This window comes from Chiloscyllium plagiosum, chromosome 13, assembly GCF_004010195.1.
Source record: "Chiloscyllium plagiosum isolate BGI_BamShark_2017 chromosome 13, ASM401019v2, whole genome shotgun sequence".
Classification (NCBI taxonomy): Eukaryota; Metazoa; Chordata; class Chondrichthyes; order Orectolobiformes; family Hemiscylliidae; genus Chiloscyllium; species Chiloscyllium plagiosum.
In genome coordinates, this window is record NC_057722.1 from 19,229,223 (window position 1) to 19,252,680 (window position 23,458).

At 38.6% G+C, this 23,458-nt stretch overlaps 1 protein-coding gene across 1 annotated transcript in view; it reads left to right on the forward strand.

Moving 5' to 3' along the window:
* The window catches only part of cops9 (COP9 signalosome subunit 9), a 24,866-nt gene extending 6,724 nt beyond the window's left edge, over positions 1-18,142 (forward strand). Inside the window, exons 2-3 of the mRNA XM_043701968.1 lie at positions 5,730-5,802; positions 17,859-18,142. Of these exons, the coding sequence (XP_043557903.1) occupies positions 5,730-5,802; positions 17,859-17,896 (111 nt within the window). The 3' untranslated portion in view covers positions 17,897-18,142. The remainder of the gene's footprint in view (positions 1-5,729; positions 5,803-17,858) is intronic.
* Positions 18,143-23,458: the final 5,316 nt, after the last annotated feature.

Below are 23,458 nucleotides of genomic sequence, written 5' to 3' on the forward strand. Positions count from 1 at the left end.
TCCCACCTCAGGCGACTGACTGTGTGGAGTTTGCACATTCTCCCCGTGTCTGCGTGGGTTTCCTCCGGGTGCTCCGGTTTCCTCCCACAATCCAAAAAATGTGCAGGTCAGGTGAATTGGCCATGCTAAATTGCCCATAGTGTTAGGTAAGGGGTAAATGTAGGGGTAGGGGTATGGGTGGGTTGCGCTTCAGCGGGGCGGTGTGGACTTGTTGGGCCGAAAGGCCTGTTTCCACACTGTAAGTAATCTAATCTAATCTAATCTACTTTCTTTATACTCTTCTAAGGATTCACTCGATCTATCCTGTCTATAACCAAACCCTCAATTTCTTTAGTCATCCAGCATTCCCTATATCTGCCAGCCTTCCCTTTCACCCTGACAGGAATATACTGATGTTGATGTTGAGAGTCCGAGGAGTTCACAGTGATTGAAGAATTGAGTCCATGGAGGCATTTGAACACAGAAAGAGAATTGGATCTTGCTTCCTTTGGTTATGTAAGTCATCGGGACCAAAGAAAATAGGGAATTGGAACTACCAGTGAGTTAGGATGGAACTGTTAAATTCTAGATGAGCTCAAGCAGGTTGAACATTGGAGGCCAGTCAGCAGAATGTTGGAAAGAAGTAAGTAATGTTGGAAAGTAATAAGTAGACAGGCAGGAGACTGGAAGAACACAGCAGGTCAGTCAGCATCAGGAGATGGATGAGTCGACATTTTGGGTGTAACTCTTCTTCGGGACTGATGGTGGGTGTAAGGGGAGCTGCAGTTAAAGGGGATGACAGAGGTAGGGTGGTGAAGTAGGGATAGGTGAAGACTGGTAGAGGATACGACCTGGTTGGGTCAGTGGGAGAAATGAGTCCGGTTGTGGAAGGAAAGTGTAGGGAGGGAATCGGAGCTTGGGTTGGAAATGGAGGTTATTTGAAATTGGAGAATTCAATGTTGAGTCCTCCAGGCTGAAGACTACCCAGGCAGAAGATGATGTCTTGTTCCTCCAATTTGTAAATTGGTTCTTTGTGGTAATGGAGGAGGCCAAAGATGGTCATGTCGGAAAGGGAGTGGGATGGGGAATTAAAATGGGCGGAGACTGGGAGGTCAGGTCGGCCTTTGCGAGCTTGGCTGAGATGCTCAGTGAACCATTCCCTAAGTTAAAGCAGGTGAGCTGAAGGTGTGTGGAGAAATATAGCACAGAGGAGGAAGTAGCTGGCGTTGGTGATGGAGAACATATAGGATCAGAAGCTTATTTTGAAGTCAATAAGAGCCAAGGTCACAAATGGATTGATTTAGCCTCGGGCAATTGCCCACAAGAGAGATGGACTCAGTGGCTACTGAATAGAATTTATGGAGCGATTGAAGACAATGAATTCTGGCTTCCCAATTTTGAGATTTGTTGAAATATGTTCTCATTGAAAACAGCAGAGCAGTATGACAAATTAGAAGCAATCAAGGAGTCAAGAGACTTATCTGTTCGATTAAAAACGGAAGGTTCTGGAGAAACTCAGCAGGTCTGGGAGCATCTGTGGAGGAAGAAACAAAGTTAAAGTCTCAAGTTCAATCTGACACTTTCTCCAGCGTTTTCTGTTTTTATTTTAGAGCTCCAGCATCTGCAATGTTTTACATTTTATTGAAGTATTGAGGTTGAGTTAAATGAAAAGGAAAAAGTTACGTTTCAGATATACAGAGCAGTGAACAAAAGCAGTATTTTGAAAACTTTAATCTGCAGTTTTATTTTCAATTCTGAGTCATACACCTCAAGCAGGGTGTATATGTTAAATTAGCTCATATTCTCTGACATTTGGACGGTTGAGTTGTAATAATTGAGCAGATTATGTTACCACCGAGCTTGGAGAAGTGCACTGTTACTCTAGCCCCGCTGCTCCATGGATCACAGCATAAAATAAAATGTTTTTTCCAATTTACAAACACGAGCAATTAATTAAAACCTTTGTGTATTGCATTTTTAGAAAATTCTATTGCGTTTTTAAACAAATTCTAACAACTAGGGCTTTTAATAAACGCAATTCATAGCTTATCAAAATATTTCACAGGAGTATTACGTAGCAACATTTGACGCTGATCCACATAAAGATATGGATATTGGAATCAAATACTAAAAGTTTGATCAAGAAGGTAAGCTTTGAGGAGTATCTCAGAGGAAGATAGGAGCACAAAGAAAGAGGTTTAGGTGGAGAATTTCAGTGGTTAAGGCCTTGGCAACTGGGTTACCAAAACAAATGATATGGGGAGGAATTATAAACCAAAACCAACTGGACTGTATGTGCACAATTGTCCGAGCCCCAATACACTTTCAAATATGTGTACGATTAATGAGTATTTTAAAAACATTTTGTTTTTGAACATCAATGGATACCCAAGAGCTTCATTAATAAAATGCAATAATTGGTTAACATACATCGTAGGTTATATAGAAGTATAAATGCTTAGCTCTGTAAGTATCCTTAAAGTACACAAACTTCAGGAACGAGAGGGTAAAAAGATTTTTCTGCAGCTCTCGATTTTCTGAAAATAACACTGATCAATGAGTTATTCTTGAAAGCAAAAGGATAAAACATAATATGTTCTGGATTCTATTGCTGTTCTGTCACATGAGGTCAAGTTAGTCTTGCACTAAGTAATGAATTAAGTGCATTAATCTTGTATAGTTGTCCTGAAGTCTTCTAGACACAGCTTGCTCAGGAAGCACGATCCTGAGATGTTTTTTCAGTCACTTTTTCAAAAGAACAAAGAGGTTTCACCCTGAACTGATGCAGTATTTTCTTTATAGAAATGAGAAACCAGCTAGGCAGTTTCTCCAACATAACAGGCTTTTCTCCAACTCAGCTTACAACTGAACCACGCGAAATAAGCATATCTGGAAGACTGTCACTGTTCAAAACAGCCTGACCAGGGGCTACAGTAAAGCAAGCAGTTATTATCAGCCATGTGATTTCTAGGAAACCTTGTTTGCAGAAGAAAACACCTCCAGTTTGTACAGTGAACTTTCAATGATTTCTGAAAGACGTCTCTTTAGATATGTCCCCCTGAATTCTTCAAAACTTAAGTCATCCGAGCAATATTAAATATAAAGCAAAATTGTCACAATTGGAATATAATAGGATTCCATCGAGCACCTACAGGAAAATAAATGCTCAAATGGGATTAAAAACAAGGCAGAAGAATCTTAAAATTAGAAACAGACCATTCGCAAAGAGGAAAAAAAAATAATGGAAATCCTGAACTCTCCCTCAGAGGACAGTAGATGTTGAGTTACTTGAAATTTTCAAGTGTGAGATTGATAAGTTTTTGTAGGGTGAGTGTCGAAGAAAATGGAGCAGGTACAGATAAACAGCATTGATTTTCAGCTCTAATTCAATGATGGAACTGGCTTGAGGGCCATCATGGCTGAGTTTTATTCTTGTGTTCCTGTTGCAGCGGACCTTTCATTATTTGTGCTCCTTTCTTCTCCCAAAAGTATTGCAAATGAGTCCCATATACAACTCTGCATGGTTATCTTCTGCTGTCAGTGAACTTCTTTTGTCCTCTTTAAGAACATCACCAGTGTTCATCTGTTAATGGTTATTGTACTCTTATCTCAGTTCTCATTCCCAGAATATTTCTGTGCCATATATGGGATAAAACATTTCAGGAGCTTGAGGCTATCCACTGATGTTTGAAAACAACCAGTTTTAAAAATGCTTATGAATCGTACACACATTTGAAAGTATATTGGGGCTCGGACAATTGTGCACATACAGTCCAGTTGGTTTTGGATTATAATTCCTCCCTATATCATTTGTTTTGGTAGCCAAGTTGCCAAGGCCATAAAATCTGAAATTCTCCACCTAAACCTCTTTCCTTGTATTCCTATCTTCCTCTGAGATACTCCTCAAAGCTTACCTTTTTGATGAAACTTTTGGTATTCAATTCCAATATCCATACCTTTTATTTGTCTTAGTGTCAAATGTTGCTATGTAATACTCCTGTGAAATACTTTTTTAAATTAGGGGCATTATACCTATCTATGGTTTTCATAAGCTTCCTCACACTTGTGGATTATTAAAGTTACTCTGTATTTTGTTTCATTACTCCAACCGAGCGAAAAGGTGTGTTATTTGTTTCCTGCTATAAGAAAATGGGTGACTGCAGTTTAAACTCCAACCTGTTGCACCTCTTATTAGTGTTGTTTCTGTTGGAGAAATTTGCCCAATAGGTTAGAGATCACAAATCACAGCTCAAAGTGAAATTGACAAACAGTTATCACTGGAGAAGAAAACAGACTAGCTGACACAGAACTGACAGTCTGCACAGATTTGGAGATGCCGGTGTTGGACTGGGGTAAAGTTAAAAATCACACAACACCAGGTTATAGTCCAACAGGTTTAATTGGAAGCACACTAGCTTTCGGAGCGATGCTCCTTCATCAGGAGGGCTCGATCGCAACAAAATTTATAGCAAAAATTTGCAGTGTGATGTAACTGAAATTATACATTGAAAAATTGCTTGTCTGTTAAGCCTTTCATCTGTTAGAATACAGTGATAGTTTCACTTCTTTCATGTGTAAATCACAAAACCTTTTTTTAAAAGTTGCATTCTCAGGTTAGCTGTTACAGACAATTTGATTTCTCCTCCCAGGGCTGAGGATGAGATCAGTTTTATAGTAATCCTGCACAATGACACTGATTAAGAAATGGGAAAATACAATGTTTCTAAAAATACAGTAATTTAGTTGCAAGGGTGCTAATTGGAAAACAGTTTATCAGATGAGTGTCCAGTTCCTTCACACAATGCAACATCCTGACAGTATCATGGTTCCATTCATCTTCCCAGGTAGGTGTTAAAGTCTTTTCTGGAGTGGTGAGGTGCTTCCATTATCCTGTGGTACCTATCTGTCTGTCCCACTCTTTGTGTGGCTTTGCTGTTGCTGGGTTGTGAAACTGCCCTGAGGGCTTTGAGCCTCTGTCATGTCCATGGGAGTTTGAAAACATATTCCATTGTCTGCGTATCATCTGACCCAGTTCGTGAGCTGCTCGGGAATTCTGGGTGTCCTGGTACAATTTGGCCAATTTGCTTTTGTGGGCCTATCGTGGGTTAGCAAATCTTTTCCCACAGTTTCATTAATAAAGTCTTGAATACGCTGTTCTGGAAACTGGAGTCTAGCTCCTACTCTTGTGTATTGCTTCTGATTTTTAAGTATTACTTTATTCACCTTCTGTTGATACCCTCCTTTACAGTAAGGCAGTGAGTTGATCTTGATTATGAATCTGTCAGCAGTACTCCAGGATATTTTCAAATGGGCATTCCTCATGTGAAAATATAGACGGGAGCATTCATAGCTTGATCATAGGCACAACATGGCTACATCTGTTGTGTCCTCTACCAATGCCTACAAGTGTACTTTCCAGCTGGAATCAGGAGGAGAAGCCACGGCTGATGGATTCTTTCATCCCCTTCCTATATCATTTGTAGCTCTCCTGCTGTTGCCATGCACCTATCAATTTAGCAATCACCCAGAACTGAATCAAGCAGTATACATGAGACCTCTTGGCCCATCGAGTCTGAACTGCCAATCTGGAATTATCTAATTCTGTTGCACCCTATTTGTTTACTGTTCATTTGTCAGTCATTGGGAGAAGCTTTGAGTCTGCTATTTTTCAATGTAGATGAAAAACTTAACAGTCTTTGAACCCCATAAAATATATTGAAATAATTCCATTCATTTTCTTTATTTTTCAGGCAGGAGGAAGTTCAGGCCTTCTGATGGATCTTGCAGCTAATGAAAAAGCAGTCCATGCAGATTTCTTTAATGGTGAGATCATCTTCAGTAACCTCTTGGACTATTTTACACTCTCAACCATTTTTACCACCAATTTATAGTGGCTGTCTTAAGTAGTTTCTGCTTTAATTTAGCAGTACCTTTACATATAGGAAATTTTGAAGTTTGAAACTTTCCAATGAAAGGCAATTATTTCAGATTAATTTCTGTCTATAATATACTTGGTTAACATGTTTTAGCATTATCACATTCAAAGGAGTATGAATATCATACTGGCAATACAGGTCAGATTAGATTAGATTAGATTACTTACAGTGTGGAAACAGGCCCTTCGGCCCAACAAGTCCACACCGACCCGCCGAAGCGCAATCCACCCAGACCTATTCCCCGACATTTACCCCTTCACCTAACACTACGGGCAATTTAGCATGGCCAATTCACCTAACCTGCACATTTTTGGACTGTGGGAGGAAACCGGAGCACCCGGAGGAAACCCACGCAGACACGGGGAGAATGTGCAAACTCCACACAGTCAGTCACCTGAGGTGGGACTTGAACCCGGGTCTCTGGCACTGACAACATGTGTTGCAAGGAAAGTTAATATTTCAGGTTATCATAACTCATCATTAGTGTTGCTTTTGCACACTCTTAAAATGGCCGAATTCTAGGCAAAGTGATTCAGTCGACACTTAAGTTACCTTTTAAAAAAAATTAGAAATGACCTGATGTAAAGAGATTTTAATTAAAAGTGCAAAACAAAAATAAGACTTGTGTTCACAAATAGTACACTATTATTTAAGGAGTATTTTCTGTTTTGTTTTCCCGTCTAGTCAATTCTAAGTTGTTTTTAGTGCTACTTTGCCCAAAATTACATTTTTTTTATAAAGAATACCTATACAGCCTCGGATAGTACAGTTATGTTTTGGGATGTTCAGCTGCTATTGGTTTTCCCTACAGCTAGATGGCATGAGTTTTTTGTTGTAGTAAAGTATACAGCAGCAGGTGCCAGGATTGATTTAGGCTCTATTTAAAATAGTAATGTTTTTCAAGGATACAATTGATAAATTTCAGATGAAGTGAGTTTATTTGCTAAATGTCAGACATCCAGCTTTAAAATCCTGTATCTGAGGATGGATATGTGACAAGGTATAAAGTAAAACTTCAGCTGCTCAGCTCAGGCTTTATCCCCCTTATGAAAAAAGTCTCTGCAACATTTTTTCACTTGTAACACCAGCCATCCTATGGCTTCTTTGGACAAAACTTTTTTAACTTGACGCAATCTTTCACATCTTGGTAATTCAGTTTACATTGCATTCACACGCTACTTTGATGTTTTAATGATGTGCGTTGAGAACTAAAAATGGAATATTGTTTTGGTATTGCTGAAGATTGGTGCGGAATGCAATTAATTTTCTCCCCTCCCCAAACCCACACCACCACAAAACTCACTTAAAAGTCGAACCTTTAACAATCACCAGAGAGCGGTATAAGAACAGCAGGTCAGGATTTCACCATTTTAAAGCCAGACTTTTCATGTCAAGTATGTAAGTGTATTCTTAATCCAATTAAATAAATAAACTAAAAAGGATGTATTTAGTTCCATTTAGCTCAAGATATTAGGATTTGAACAGGATGAGTCTACATACTATAACTGCAATATTGCACTGCATGTGTAGTCTATGATTTTAACAATGCAATTTCAGGATTAAAAGTTGAGATTATCTTTAGAGTTGCATGTCGCTACATTTGATTTAACATGAGGATTCCATTCAGAATCCCTGTCTATCACATTATCAGTAATTAATTTCTAATGATTACTACAAATCTTTGATATTGCTAGGATTTCACTTAATGACAAGTAGCTATTAGTTTTTATTACTATCCTGAAGGTTGTTATAAAACAAATAAACTCTTTTCTTAAAACAGTCTGTCTGCTCCTAGACCATGCATTAGTTCTAAGTTCAAGGGGGCTTCATCACCCAGTTACTTCTAATAATTTGGATTGCAGTGCCTGAAAGAGGGAGAGGAGATTCACTAGTAATCTTTTTTAAAAAGGTACTGTCTTGGGAAAACAGAAATTTAAAAGGCTAAATAGAAAACTGTGTTGAAGTAGGATTAGTTCATATAGCTCTTCCAGAAAACGCAGCATTGATGTGATAGGCTGAATGACCCACGTACTGTATAATTTGGCCCTTCATGCTGCTTTGGTAATTGTCACCTTTTCACTTTATACTGACATCTTGTACACTGTTTATATATCCTGGTGACAACTGTTATCTTCTCCAAAAAAACTGACTTGAGTACAATATACTATTATTTGAAGAATTATTTGTCTTTAATTTCTTGTGACTGCTTATACTGTCTTGACTTCTGTATTCTTTGGTGGAATCTCTCTCTCTCTCTCTCTCTCTCTCAATACTTTAGCTAAGTGTTATTTCAAACAATCTGACTTATCAATTTCCCCCTCTGCAGAAATATTTATTTTCTTGATTTTACTATGTAATATACTTATTTTGGTTCCAAGTTTCCAGTAGCAGCAAGCCAACGTCTAAATGCTCATTTGTCAAGAATATATATGATCAAAAATAAGAGATTTTCTATTTAAGACATGAAGGGTTATTTAGCCTTTTTAATTCACTTTTACAGATAGCAGTGGCGACTGGATCATTTCCTAATATAACTTTGAATATACTCAAACTTTTGATTTACAAGCAAGTTATAAGGTACCGGCAGAAACGTGAAGTCAGGACCATAACAGATCAGCTATAGTCTTACCGAAATGTATGGCAACCTATATCAATCAAATTATATAGGGTGTAGCATATTAACTGGCTAATGGGAAACAGACATAGACAGATTGTTTTCAAGTTGACAGAATGTAATGAGTGGTGTGCCACAGCACTGGCACTTTAGTTTGATGTAATGTATAGATGGATGAAGGGACTGAAGGTATGGTTGTAAGTTGTGAAAAGGACAAATAGGCTAAAAAGGGATATAGATAGGTTAAATAAGTAAAGATCTGGTGAGTTGAATATAATGTGGGAAAATGTGAAATTGTCCATTTTAGCAGGAAGAAGGGTGAGAGCTTGCAGAGCTATGAAATGTGGAGGAAACTGGGTTCGCTAGTGCATGAATCATGAAAGGTTAGTACGCAGGTTATGAGCAGATCCCAAACAGGCAGTGATATACCAAATCATCAAGCTCCTGGATAAGGATGGATGATCTGGCTCCATTTCCTTATTCAGTCCCCTTGGTCGTAAGGTTATTTTTTCAAGCAAGAAATTATTTTTTCCTGCTTCTATTCTGGCTGGCAGGTCCCAGGGTGAGAGAATCCTTGTGTCCTGTTTCCTTTTGATTGGCTAGCTAACTTCTAGAACTCAGTGAATGTCCTTTACCTGCAGCATGGAGGTGACTAGTGGTGGTTACACAGTGTACCAGCACTTGCACCTACGCTAATATATGTGTACCTCAGCTCAATAGCATATCTTTTCCTGCTAATACACAATGCAAGCTCAAACTGGCTTTTAACCCCTGTTCTCATGTATTCTCGACAGGGGAAGATGCAAAACATCACCCTGACTACTTTCTTCTCCATCATGTTTGCAGTCTGAGATGACTCTGGGAGATTTTTGTTCACTTCATAGTGTCTTTCTCCCTCTTAAGTCCATCTCTTTGAAGCCTACTTCACACCTCATCTCCCCCACCCCCGCCCCACTCAAAACATACAGAAAGCCACTGAATTTACATCCACAGTAAACTTTTGGCTGTATCTTTTTCTGTAATAAAAGTCATAACTAAAAGTTCATAAGGTTGATCGTCTGTGATCATTTCAAGGTAGAGCAAATAGGTAGGTAAGAATGTTATTGTATGTTGTGAGGGGAATTGAATATAACAGTAGCAGCTTATTTTTCCATTGTACAAGGCATGGTGAGACCATCTGGAATACTGTATGGAGAATTGGGTTCATTCAGGGAGGGATCAAAATGCATCAAAAGCAATTCAGTGAAGGTTAACGAGGTTAGCACTAAAATTAGTGAGGTGTCATGTAAAGTAAGATTAAACTGGCTAGGTCTATCATTTGGAGTTTGGAAGAATAAAAGTGACTTAATGAAACATAGAAGATTCTGAGGGAGCTTGATGTCGCAAAGTTGTTTCCCCTTGTGGGAGAATGTAGAACTAGAGGTTCCACATTTATGTCAGATATTGTCACTTGCTAATTCATTTGCATACGATAATTCATTAAATTGTATCCAAACCCTGTAGGATTAACTAGGTACAGGGGAAGGGGGGGTGTCACCAACCAATTGCCAACAGGCACTGGGATGCGACTGCTGTCACCCCTTTAATAAGCTGTGTTCCTCCTGCTTGGAGTGGGGCACTGATGAGTGGGTCCATGGAATGCACGTTACCCTCTGGATCTCAGGCCTAGTATTCACAGATTATTTCTCATCCCTGCTCTCTCGGGCTGTCTGGAGTGGGAAATAAATTCCATAACTTTCTGCCTCTGAGGAAGGAATTCTGCTGTTGGCAGGTTCCCACAGCAGAGTCTCTCCAAAGAAGCTGAATAAAATGCCCAGACTTCAGTAAAGCCTGAATACAGGAGGAATTGCACAGTGAGAAAGTATCTGTTCTTGTTGTCAAAAAGAGTATTTAAATATAATTAATTGATATACCGAGAATAAAATGCTAGTTTGAAGAATGATTCTGAAGCAAACAGATTTTTGTTTCTTAAAAAAAAAGCTCCTGGTTAATTATTGTCCCTCAGGGAAGAAATCTGGAGGAAATTACTCAGTCTAATCTACATGAATCTCCAGACAGACCAATACCCATAAGTCTTAAATACCGTCTGAAGTTTTTAAAAATTCATTCACAGGATGTGGGTATCGCTGGCTAGGCCAGCATTTATTGGCCATCCCTAATTGCCCAGAGGGCAGTTAAGGCCAACCACATTGCTGTAGATCTAGAGTCACATGTTGGCCAGACCAGGTAAGGGTGGCAGTTTCCTTCCCTAAAGGACATTAGTAAACCAGATGGGTGTTTCCAACAGTCAACATCATGGTCATCATTAGACTCTTATTTCCAGATTTTTATTGAATTCAAATTCTACTATGGTGGGATTTCAACCTGAATCCACACCTCATAATCTGGGTCTCTGGATTAATAGGCCATCGCAAGGCATCTGCTTGGGTAAATGAATTGGAATGGTTTAGAGGGCTTTGGGCCAAATGCTGGTAAATGGGACTAGATTTCTTTAGGATATCTCATTGGCACGGACGAGTTGGAGTGAAGGGTCTGTTTCCATGTTGTATATCGCTGTGACTCTTAAGTATGGGTGTATTGACACCCATGGACTGCAGCAGCACCACCACTTTCTCAAGGACAATTGGAAATGGGCAACAAATGCTCATCTTGCCAGCATGCTTATATCTCAAAGACTGTAGAATGATTTAGGAATCTGAATTTAGATGTAATTTTTTTTTGGAATGTGATTAAAATGTGCAGTGTTGAATGAAAATTATCAAATTTAATGTTCTGATTGGTTTTACAGTTTTTCAAATAATCAAGGGATCAGTCAGAAACAGGTTGGAAGCCATTACTGACCAACAGTATTATGGCAGGTGTTAAGTGATGTAAGTGTATTACTGTAGGTAGTTGTCACATGATGGCAGGAGATCGAGTAATAATAATACACTTGAACCATTTGTCATTCTTACTGGTGTTGTGATCACAGCTGAGGGCAAAACAGATCCCAGAGTGAAACTTAATGGACCGTAAGTTTAACTTTTTTTTGTGGTCTGGTTACCGTGATAGACAATCTCTGAATGTATTTACACAAGAATGCTAGTGTTTACAAAATTTATAACACAGAAGAAATAAAACAAATATATGACAATTTGGCAAGCTCGTAACCTAAGCAGTAATACAAAGATGCAGCTCTTTCCCCAACAATTTCCTTGACAGATGCTCACTACAATGAAGTATCACTTCATCTTAATTTTTTAATTTCTCACTAGGCTAACAAGTTTGGCAGCAATTCCTTTCAGACTATCTACGCACACAACAGAAGTGATTCTCTCCATTCCTGTCTCTCCTAGAGAAACATGTCCCTGATTCTTTCTACTGAATTTTGAGAGAAACACAGGGTCTTTTCCAGATCTTTTCTTTGGACTGCCAGAAACTGAAGTTGTCCTTCCAGTTTGAAAACTTCATAAACTAAACTGCCATTCTCATGGACATGTTAAAAATGTCTGAGAACATCCACCAGCAAGTCAGAGCATCCTCTGAGCACTCTGCCTATAGTTTCCCTTGTGTCAGCCATGGTAAGACACAACACCTGGTCATTCGAAGTGGAGGGGAAATGGTCTTCCTCATTGACATGTCATTTCATCCTCAAACCATGCATAGAAGTTGTCCAACTCCTCCGGGAGGGAGGCATCACCAGCACAAGCAAGCAATGTTGTTCCGTGATTGGTGATAGTCTGACTACCCTTCCACATGCTCTGTGTATCACTGCTGTCCTGAAAAAGGCTGCATATGCATGGTTTGCCTGTTTGATAGTCTGGGAACAGATTGGCCCTCGCTGTTGTTAGGGCCGCCTTGTTATCCGCTCTGAATGCGGAATCAATGGTCCTCAGTAGCACACACACCTTTATGGTCATCCATGGCTTCTGGTTGGGGCGAGAAGTGATGGTTTTGAACACAGTGACATTGTCAATACACTTGCTAATGTAGCAAATCACTGACGCTGTGTACTCCTTAAGGTGATGGAATCGCCATTGGTTGCTGCCTCCCTGAACATGGGCCAGTCAGTGGGCTCAAAACACTCTTGAAGAACAGAAATGGCACCTGCTGGTCAGGTTTTCACCTGCTTCAGAACTGGTTTGCCGCATCTTACAAACGATCTGAGGAGCCAACGTGGGGGCGGGGCCCTGCCCTGTATGCATTGGGGATGTTTTAATAAACAAGATCCAGCGTAATCCCCCTCTCTTCACAAAGCCCACATGCTGATGGAATTTATGAAGCACAGACTTGAAATTCGCATGGTTAAAATCTCCAACAACAATAAACAGTCCATCAGGGTGTGCGTTCTGCAGTCCATTGCTGTTCACCCTGCTCATACGTGACTGTACAGTGATGCACAGCTCAAATCATATTGTTAAATTTGCTGATGACGTGACGATTAGTGCGTCTCTTTAACAGGAACAATGAGTCAGCATCCTGAGAGGAGGTGCAGAGGCTAAAGGGCTGGTGCAGAGCCAAAAACCTGTCTCTAAGTGTGGACACAACAAAAGAGATGATTATTGACTTCAGAAGGGTACAGAGCGATCATTCTGTGCTGTACATCGATGGCTCCCCTGTGGAGATCGTGAAGAGCACCAAAATCTCTTGGCATCCACCTGTCGAACAATCTCACCTGGTCCCTCAGCATCAGCTCCATAGCCAAGAAAGCCAGCAGTGTCTCTACTTTCTGCATAGATCGAGGAAAGCCCCTCTCCCATCCCCCATTGTCACCATGTTCTACAGAGGGTTCATTAAGAGTACCTGAGCAGCTGCATCACTTCGGGAATTGCACCATCTCGGGTCGTAAGACCCTACAACGGATAGTGAGGACAGCTAAAGAGATCACTAGGATCTCACTTCCCTTCATTGTAGAAATCTACTCCACATGCTGCATCCGCAAGACTAACAGCATTGTTGACCACCCCACACATCCTTCATTTAAACTCTTCTCCCTCCTGCCATCTGGCAGAAGATACCAAAGTGTTCGGTCTCTCACGGCTAAACTTGTGCAATAGTTTCTTCCGCCAAGCCATCAGGCTTCTTAACACTGTATGATCACACTCTATTTCATTTGCAATTTTCAGACAACGTTTTGAATTGCTGCTAAAAAAAGTTTTATTAATGATCATTCATTGTTACACAGTAATTTGTCCACCCCTGTGCCTATTGAATTACTGTGCTGTCTTGCATGTTTTGCACATTTCTATTCACTTTATGCTGCCCTTTGTATGACTACTCTCGTGTAAGGGCTTTTGCCCGAAACGTCGATTTTCCTGCTCCTTGGATGCTGCCTTACCTTGGATGCTGCTTTTTCAGCACCACTCTAATCTGGACTCTGATCTCCAACATCTGCAGTCCTCACTTTTCCCTGTACTCTCATATAGTCTGAGTGTTCATATAGCACCTTGGTCCTGGAGGAACGCTGTCTCATTTTGATTGTACGAGCTGTACATGGTAGAAATGACAAAGAAAGTTACCCTACTCTATGTGAAGCTATTCTTCTGAATTGAAATGTAGTTCTGGCCTCTGATCATCTGGGTTTCTGTAGTTACAAAAGTTCTGCTTTATCAATATTTCATCAATTAGCTTCATGGGTAATTTGTTAGACTCACATGCTTTCTTAGAAATGATGTTTGAATCAACTGTTCAAAAATCATTTTTTGACTTCTTCAAAAACTAAGACATCTTCACAGAACTGAAAACTAAAATCTATCTCACTCCATTGATTCCAAGTTCCCTATAACACTATTCTATAAACTGCCATCACACGAGCCAAGTGGGTTAGGAAGAAGGAGCAACATTATCACATATCAATCATGACCCTAAGTGCTTTTAACATTTTTTTTGTACAGAATCATTTATTTTAAAATGTTCATCAAGTCCCCATCGTAACCTGAACTGTATGAAAATTACAGATGTATTCACATAAATTCACAAGTTGCAAGACTTCAGATTATATGTTTGTTTTATCAAAAAATTAAGACATGGGAACAGGAAAAGTCTGTTCAGCCTGTGGAGTTTACTGTTATTCATTTAGATCATTGCTGATTATCACTGCCACTTTTCTATACTCCCTATCTCTTGATGTCATTAGTTTTCAGAAATCATTCACTTTCTTTTTGAACATGTTTAGTGATTGAGTTTCTACTATCCTCTGGAATAGTGGATTCAAACGCTTCCTCACCCTTCAAATGAAGAAATTCCTCTTTGTCCTATTCTTAAATGGCCGACCCTTTATCCTGAGATTATATTCCCTGATTTTAGAATCTCGAACCATTCTATGTACGTCCATCCAATCATGCCCTGTAGAAATATTATAGGTTTTAATGAGGTCATCTATCATTTTTCTTAATTCTAGAGAATACAGGCCCAATTTGCTCAAACCATTCCTCAAAAAGCAGTCCATTCGTCTCGGGGATTAATCTGTCCATTGAGCTACCTCTAAGTGTGTCGTTCATTAGATAAAGGGCTCAAAACTGTGCATGATTCTCGAGGTAAGTTCTCACCAAGACACTATACAACTATAGTAAGGCACCTTTACTCCTGTACTCAAATCCCCTTGCTAACATATCAATTGTCCTTTTTTTAGAATACTGTGGTTATCTTACTTTTTGTGTTGATCCGTTAGCTCCAAGTACTCAGAGTTTGCATGTTATATTTACAGAGGAAATGGCTTGGCCATATTAAAAATGATGAATTGCTGTAAAATCATTAATTTTTTAATAGGCACTGAAACACTTTGTGGGCGTGTGATTCCTGGGGATATGAATTTCTTTTAAGCTGAAAATTACAACCTTTGTACTGTGTCTGGTGCATTTTTCTGTGGCTAGCAGTTTTCAAGTGTTGAACAGTTCCTTGTAGATTGAGATACTTTAGTGTGACAGTGAAGCACTTTTTTTCTTAAGAGCTGTTCCAAAATTTGTCTCTACTTTGAACTTGTTCTTTCTATTCCAATGACCGAGGTTGGCTGATTCTAGTGTAATATTACACTTAATTTACATCTATATGCAATCTGACAGAATTTCCAAAATGCTATGTTGGTAATACTGCAACTATGGAGGGTTAGTTAACAAATATAAACTGGATTTATTATCATCTTTCTACTGCTTTTAAAGATGCTTTTCTTCCCAGGACTAGGAATGTAATGATTATCCTGCTTCTGCATACCAAAGCAATAATAAAAAAAGGAAAGTATTTCTGTGAATTCTTTTATAAATCTTGTGAAAATGTTCCAAAAGATCACTTGCTTTTTGTTCAGTGTTCTCATTTAATTTGTTAAGGATTTCGACGGTGAGTTCATTGCAAATCTCGTTTAGATAATTGAGGTATTTGTGACCTTATTAAAAAGTGAGTGAAACATAATATGAATATTAGCTTGAAATTTGTTAGATCCTGTGGGTAACTGACCTGACCTAAACAGGGATCCCAAGTTTCAGTCCTTCCATGTGTCTAACATTATAAACACTGACTTATTTCAACTAATTCAATCAGATTAAATAGGTTCCACTAGCAGGAATTTGTGGTTAGGAAGCATTGCTATGAAGAGCCTTCCTCTTGTTCAGAAACAGTAGGATTTATAGGCTTTGCCAGGGTCCCTCACTTTATTTGAATAAAAGCAAAATACTGCTGATGCTGGAAATCGGAAGCAAAGGCCAAATGCTGGAGAAACGCAACAGGTCTGGCAGCGTCTGTGGGGAGAAACAGTTACAATTTTGAGTCCACAATGATTCCTCTTCAGAAATGTTCTGAAGAACAGCCATACGGAACTCAAAATGTTAACTTTATTTTTGACTCTACAAATGCTGGCAGACCTGTTGAGATTCTCCATCTTTGTTGTAGCATCTGTGTGAAAGCACAGATAATGTTTCAAGTCCGGTGGCTCTTCGTCACTAGCAGTCTTTGTTTTTGTTTCAGATCTCCAGCGCCCATAGTTTCTTGATTTACTTTACTTCAGCGTAGTGTTTGTTCCTTCACTACTCATGATGAGCAATGGTCCAATTGTGAAGGTACCTAATTGTGGGAGCAGTTCCATCCTACAATTCAGTAATCAGTGGCTGACAATCTTGGCTAGAAGCTCCCTATTAATTTTCGCTTTCACAGTCTTAACTGGGACATAGCTTCCACGTAGTCCTGCACATTGGTACTAAATTGACAAGCTTACTTACAGACTTGAATGGCTAATTGGGAATTGCGTGTTGGTGCAATTGATGTAATGAAGCATGATCTTTCTTCTCAATCAGGCTATACTGTTTCTTAACTGGCAGTATACAGTGTGGATCATAGATAGCACAAGTAGAAAAAGACCCAAGATCTTCCACCACAATAAGCAGTAGATATCAGTTCTGGTGTTGAATGTGGCTACAGCCTGATTTTATATGTTCTTTTAGAAAGGAGCTAGCGATCTAGTTCAATTACACTGCAACCGCATGGAATCCTTGGAACCAAGACATTGCCAGTTTCAGAATTTCCTGGATTATAGAATGATATTAAATACCTGTTTATAAGTGTGTGAATGGAAAGTGCTATTTAACTAAATATTTATCTGAAACAGAAGATCAAACATAAAGCAATATAAATTTGTTTTGCTTATTAAATGTATCTTCCAGCTTTCCACCTCAACAGGTGCAATCTATACTAAAATGAAACCAGGTCATCTTCAGACATTTCTCGACAATTGCTTTTTCTGAGCAATAGATTTCCAGACTGGAGAGCATTCAGTGTAATGATGAGTTTGGTATGAATTAAGGAATCGTCAATTCATTTGGTGCAGACTGTTGATGGTTCGGTCCGCGACAAGGGAGTTTTACTTTGCAATGATCTGTGCTACACTTGGCCTGGGAGTGTTTTTAGTTACCTGAATTGAGAAGCATTCAATCTGTCACAACAAATGGTGGGAGGGAGAAAAATGTCAATCAAGATATGTCTTGGAGTCCGAATGTTGGCTGCGAACTGTGCAAAGATTTTCTTGGAGCTTATGTTCTGTTTTTACTTTTTGCTCATAAAGGGGAAGTAAAATAAATCAGACATGCATGGGGAATCTTTCTAACAACTTCAAATGTGGTTTTCTCTCATTGGACTGAAAGAAAATGAATGAATTAATCAAACCATAAAAATAATTTAGTTTTTCAAATTTTGATTGCAACTGCAAATTATGTTCAGTAAATCATGCGTGGAGGATGGAGAGGGTAAGAGAAGAAAGAAAAAAAGAGCAGAGAAAGAGTGCAGTGTATCTTGGTTTGAAGATATTAATGGTGCTTACTGTTTAAACTTCTAGTGTTTAGATTTTTGTGTTTAAATTTTCTGTTTAGATTTTGAAGACCTCTTTGATGATGATGATATTCAGTGATTTGTTCTCCAAACATCAGCTGAGCCACTGTGCATCTTCAAACTTGGAGAAGAGAAGAGAGTGGTCAACATCTGGAAAGTCTGCTACTAATGTTCTGTGCACAAATGCTCAAGTCAGGACATTTTCTGTAGTGAGAGAATCTGTGTTTTACAAACATGCATAGACTTGTGTACAGTCACCATGTTAATTATTTTTGTCTTTGTAAAATTATAAGTTTGTCTTATTAAAGGAAAATGTAAAATCTCATGTTTGCTTGGAAAAAATAGATATTATAGATGTGTTGCAGCTTATTTTTCCTCCAAACCTGATACTTCTTCATGAACACAACATTTTTTAAGTTCTGAATTACAGTTTAAATATAATTGAAGGGCTGAGTTTTGTAAAACACCTGTTTGGGTACAAAGGTTGCTTTTAATTTTTGGGTGAAGTCTTACTCTTCTGGTTACAGAAATTACTTCATTATCATTAAGTTCTATACATGTAAGCATGCAGGTTGAATGGATATATTTTGTTCAAAAAAACGCCATACTGGGAATATTACAGAAATGTGTAGTCTGTTAAATTCATTTTGAGGCTTCCAATTTTCTCAGTTTGATTTGGATGCTAAGTGCACATTATTTGAATATCTAATTATCACAAAAATAAGGGCAGATGAAAGAAGCAATTGAGCCTATCTAACTCACCTTTTCATGACAGCCTATACTTATTTCCCTCAATATCCAGCTGCCTCTAAATTATTTTAGTTTACCTGCAGTATCTGCACCTGGAACACCATTCCAAGTTTTGATCCCTGCGTGAAGTAGTACGTCATGAGATCACTTTTCTAATCACTTTTTAAAAATATGTTATGGGGATGTGGGTGCTACTGGGAAGGTCAGCAATTTGTTGCTGATCCCTAATTGCTCGAGCACCATCTTGAATCCCTGCAGTCAAGGGTGTAGGTACATCCACGGTGCTGTCACATGAGTGAGTTCCGCAATTCTAACTTCGGAATGGTGTTAGTATTCCAAGTCAGGATGATGTGTGACTTAGCAATTTGTGGTGTTCCCATAGACCGGCTCCTCTTCCCCTTCTAGCAGCAGTTTTGGATTTGATGATACTGTCAAAGGAACATTGGTGAGTTGCTATAGTGCACCTAGTAAGTGGTACACACTGCTACTGTATGTCAGCGATGAAGAGTGTGAGTATTTCAAGTAATAAACAAAATACCGTTCAACAAGCTGTTTTCTTTTGGGTAATGTTGAGCTACTACAGTGTAATTGGAGTTGAACTCATCCTGTAAATGGAAAATGAGTTACATCACAATCCTGAATTATGGCTTGAGGATGGGGTGATGTTTCAGTGAGTCAGGAGCTTAATTGCTTGCTGAACTCTGATCCTCGGACCTGATCTTGTACCCAAGGTATCTGGTCAAAGCTAACCCCAAACTTTTGTTGATAAGGAATTCAGACATGGTCTGTAGTTGAATGCATCTACATGTCCTTCCCCTGTATACATGGTTTTTATGTTGGAAAAGTGTTTCTGTCAAACTTTTCCTATGGCACTTTTTTTCCTATGTGTCCAAAGTTCCTTCAAACTTAATCCTTTTTCTTTGATAATAGAAAAAAGTTCCACAATACGTCTGTGTATCTCTTCCAGGCTCTGTCATCTTCTGTTCCACATTCTTCATTCCGTGAACTTTGCCATTTAAATTCTGCTGCCTATCTTCGAACTTGCATCAAATACCATTCGCCCATCACTGTTGTACTCATTGGCCCTATATTGACTCTCAGTTAAAGCTTAATTTTTAACATCACGTTTGCTTTCAACTCCTCCCTAATCTTTGCCCTTCTCGATTTCTGTGATCTCCTGCAGCCCTCCAATATCCTTGCTGAATTTTTGGATTATTAAACATCTGATTTTAATGGTTCCACCATTGATTATCGTGACTTTGGCAATCTTAGCTTAAGTTCTGGAATTACCTAGCTGAAACTCTTTCTTTTAAGATTCTCCTTAAAATTTGACATTTTTATTTATCCAACTTTTTATTTCAAATGGTTCTCCGAAGCATGCTATTTTCACAGCGTTTGCCCTTTCACTATGGACGTATATATTCAAAATAGCAGCCTTGGCAATATATGTTACAGCACCTCGAGCCTTTCTTGGAAATGTATTGGCCATTTCAGTAGCTATTCAGGCTTTTAAAGGCCAGCTGTTGGTGATTCTCCTCATCTTTTAAGGCTTTCAGTTTTAGTGACTCCTGAGACAATGGACCACTGCCCTTGACAATCAGTTCTCAAGTTTAAAAAATTGTTGCTGAACTCAGCAGATCTTTCAACATTGGAAAAGTGTTACATTTCCTCCCACGTCCTTAGAATGGAAAGAAAATCAGCAGGAGTGGTGGAAAGTATTAACGAGTTTAAAAATAAATGTGGCTCTTATTTAAAAATAATATGCATGTTATGTTACATTTTAAACCAAAGTTAATGGTTGTTTCTTCCAATGAGTCACAATTGATTTTGTTTGAAAATTGATGTTTATGCTCCAAAAGAGCTTGAATATCTGCTGGTCTGTCACAATATTGGTGTTGTATAGTTTTTGATTTATTTTGCCCATCACAATCAAAACCAAGTTGCATACTTCAAAACAATTGCTGTATGTTTTAATTATAAACAGTTTGAAGTTTGAATTTGAAGTTCTACTTCCTCCTTACTCCCACTCTCCTAATTGGGAACAGTCTTAAATAGATTATCAAAGCAATATGCTGTATTATAGTTACTTGTTCATTATTAGACTATGCAGCTAATGTGGTAAAAAGGCCTGCTTTACTGACTAACAATGCTTTTTAACTATTCAGTAAATATCTGCTTTTGCATCTCAAAAAGCTCTCACAAAAGTGTATGTTGCATTTAACATTTTGGATCTCAAACCACTCAGAAGTAAGCACTTAATTGAAGTGGTTTCTATTAGCAATAGGAAAGGAATGTTGTCAAGCATACAATTCAGAGTAATACAAAGTATTCACACTTTTAAGATCAGAAATGCTGGAAGTGCTCACCATGGATGGCAGCATCTGTGGATGGGATAGATTGATGACTCTCAAATACAAATGTGCCACAGGCTGGTAGGTGGAAGGTTAAAGATGACAAATTTGAACAAGTTCAGTCATTGGCAATGGCAATTTTACTGAATAGAATTTATAGTAGTGTTGAAAATATATAGCAGGCCTGATGGTCCCCAGAAAATTATTCATGGGGCATTTGACAGCTCTTATCATTATCTCTCTGAAATTTGCAATTCCAGGATGTTGAGATGTGCAGACGAGCACAGAAATGTTGAAGTTATGATAAGTCACTCATGTTTCTGACATATGGCACACACACACCCGAGGACACTAGATTACCTCTAATTAAAATTAATGCAAGTTCTCAATTAACTGGGTATTCACAGTAAAGGTTACATGGTCACCATTACTAAGACAACTTTTAATTCCCAATTTAATAATTTAATTTAATCTCTACCATTTTCAGTGATCTGATTTGAACTTAAGTCACCAGAGGTGTCTCTGGATTATTAGTACAGTGGTACTCTCACTGTGCCACCTCAATTTGATTAAGAAAATTTAATGAACAGCAGAATTTTCATAAGTGCATAAATAGGAAAGGTTTGGAGGGATATGGACCAAGCAGAGGCAGGTGGGACGAATTTAGTTTGGGAACATGGTTGGCGCAAAGGTTCTGTTTCCATGCTATATGACTCTATAACTGATTCCCAATAAAAAAGTGGTGTCTTAAATGTGTGAATGAAATTTTTTAAATCTTAAAATTCATAACATTCCACCTTTTACCTTCATGTGTATGTCCTAATCTTTAATGGGTTGTAAAGTTATTTTTTTTTGTTTCCCTTTTTGTCAGTTATGGGAAGTACCTTGCTTTGCTGACTGCCACTTAGGACTGATTTACGCATTTGGATTGGGACCTTCTGTCAAAAGCCTGAAATGTCTTATCCAAAAACAATTTTCAAATCTTGTTCAAATGCTGACTGCCCTGAGCTTGTCTATTTTGCTTCTTTCTGATGTTATTTTGTCTCCAGTAATCTTGCACAAAGGTTGAGGCTGGCAAAGTTGTGATGTGACAATCCACGAACGAGGCAAGGTAAGGTGCAAGGGTTAATGTATTTCAGAGAGTGGAAGACTCCGAGTCACGTAGTATGGGAAGACTAGTCAGTAAGTGTGAGTCTGGGATGTAATAGGTACATTAGGACTAGGGTAGTCCTGGTTTAGCAAGGTAGGTTGAAAACTGAGGAAAAGTAGTTAACAAACCTTTGTAAGGCAGAAGTTGTGACCTGTTGTCAGAAGGTATGGCAGCAGATTCAAATTGACCATTTTGCTTTTGTATCTGTGTTTTGCTGGCTACAGCAACTGATGCAATGACCTGGCTTGGCCCAGATTTGAAAGTGTAACAGTTACCTTTGAGACACGATTGGAGCCATTATGGCAAACACAATGTAGATTTGGTATTGATTGAAGAAGTCAATTAGAAGCACAAAGCTGATTGGAAAGCTCACACTGTATTCCTCCATTTTGTTGGACTCTTACCAAATTACTGCCATTTGTCTGGAATATTGGGAATTCCAGGGGATGCGTTTCTCTAGAGCTGATGTTCATCCCTTTGTCATCAGCATACCTTATGTGTAAGCTTTGCCATTTCCAAAATACAGTTGCTTGGATGAAGAACATTTCAAATTGCCCACGTTATTGATGTCCCTGTGCCAAAGGCAGTCAAATTTGTTATAACTAATGAAAGTGTTTAACACCCTTTAAAATGCATCATACCGGGAGTCACAATAATCATACTGAGAGTAAATGCAATTTATGACTGACTTCAAATAAAAAGTAACAATCTAACAGTGACTAGTTTAATCGGCTGTGCACACAGCTGCCTAGTTTTTGCCTCAAAATTTTGATTCATCAGTGGAAATATACTAGAGGGAGCAGACTAACAATTTATGATCTATTGCCAAGTGAGGAAAATTGAGAAAATGGGGAGGTGTAAAATTGCCATAATGGATCTAATATTGTGCTGGCATTAAGCTAATTGCAAGTTTATAAGCTTTTTTAACAGTTTAGTATAGCTCATGATAAAACTTTAGCACACATCGTCCTTATTTAAAAAAAAAAAGCCCTGGTCTTGCCATGATGGTTAGGGAATCTAGAACCAGGGGCCGCAGTCTCAGGATGCAGCCTAGGCCATCTAGGTCTGAGATGAGGAAGTATTTCTTCACTCAGCATATGGTTAATCCATGGAATCCATTATTACAAAAGGCCAAGTCACTGAATATATTCACAAAAGAGAGTGATAATGTTTTTCAATATTAAAGGCATTAATCTCTGTGGAGTAAAAGTGGTGGATTATGACTGAGATAGAGGATCAGCCATGATCATATATTAATTGGTGGAGCATGCATGAGGGGCTGAATGGCCTATTGCTGCTTGTTTCTATGATAGCAGTACTGATTATATGATCCCAATGAAATAACTAGTTGGCTTTGATATTATTACAGACATGTTTTAGTTAGTGGACT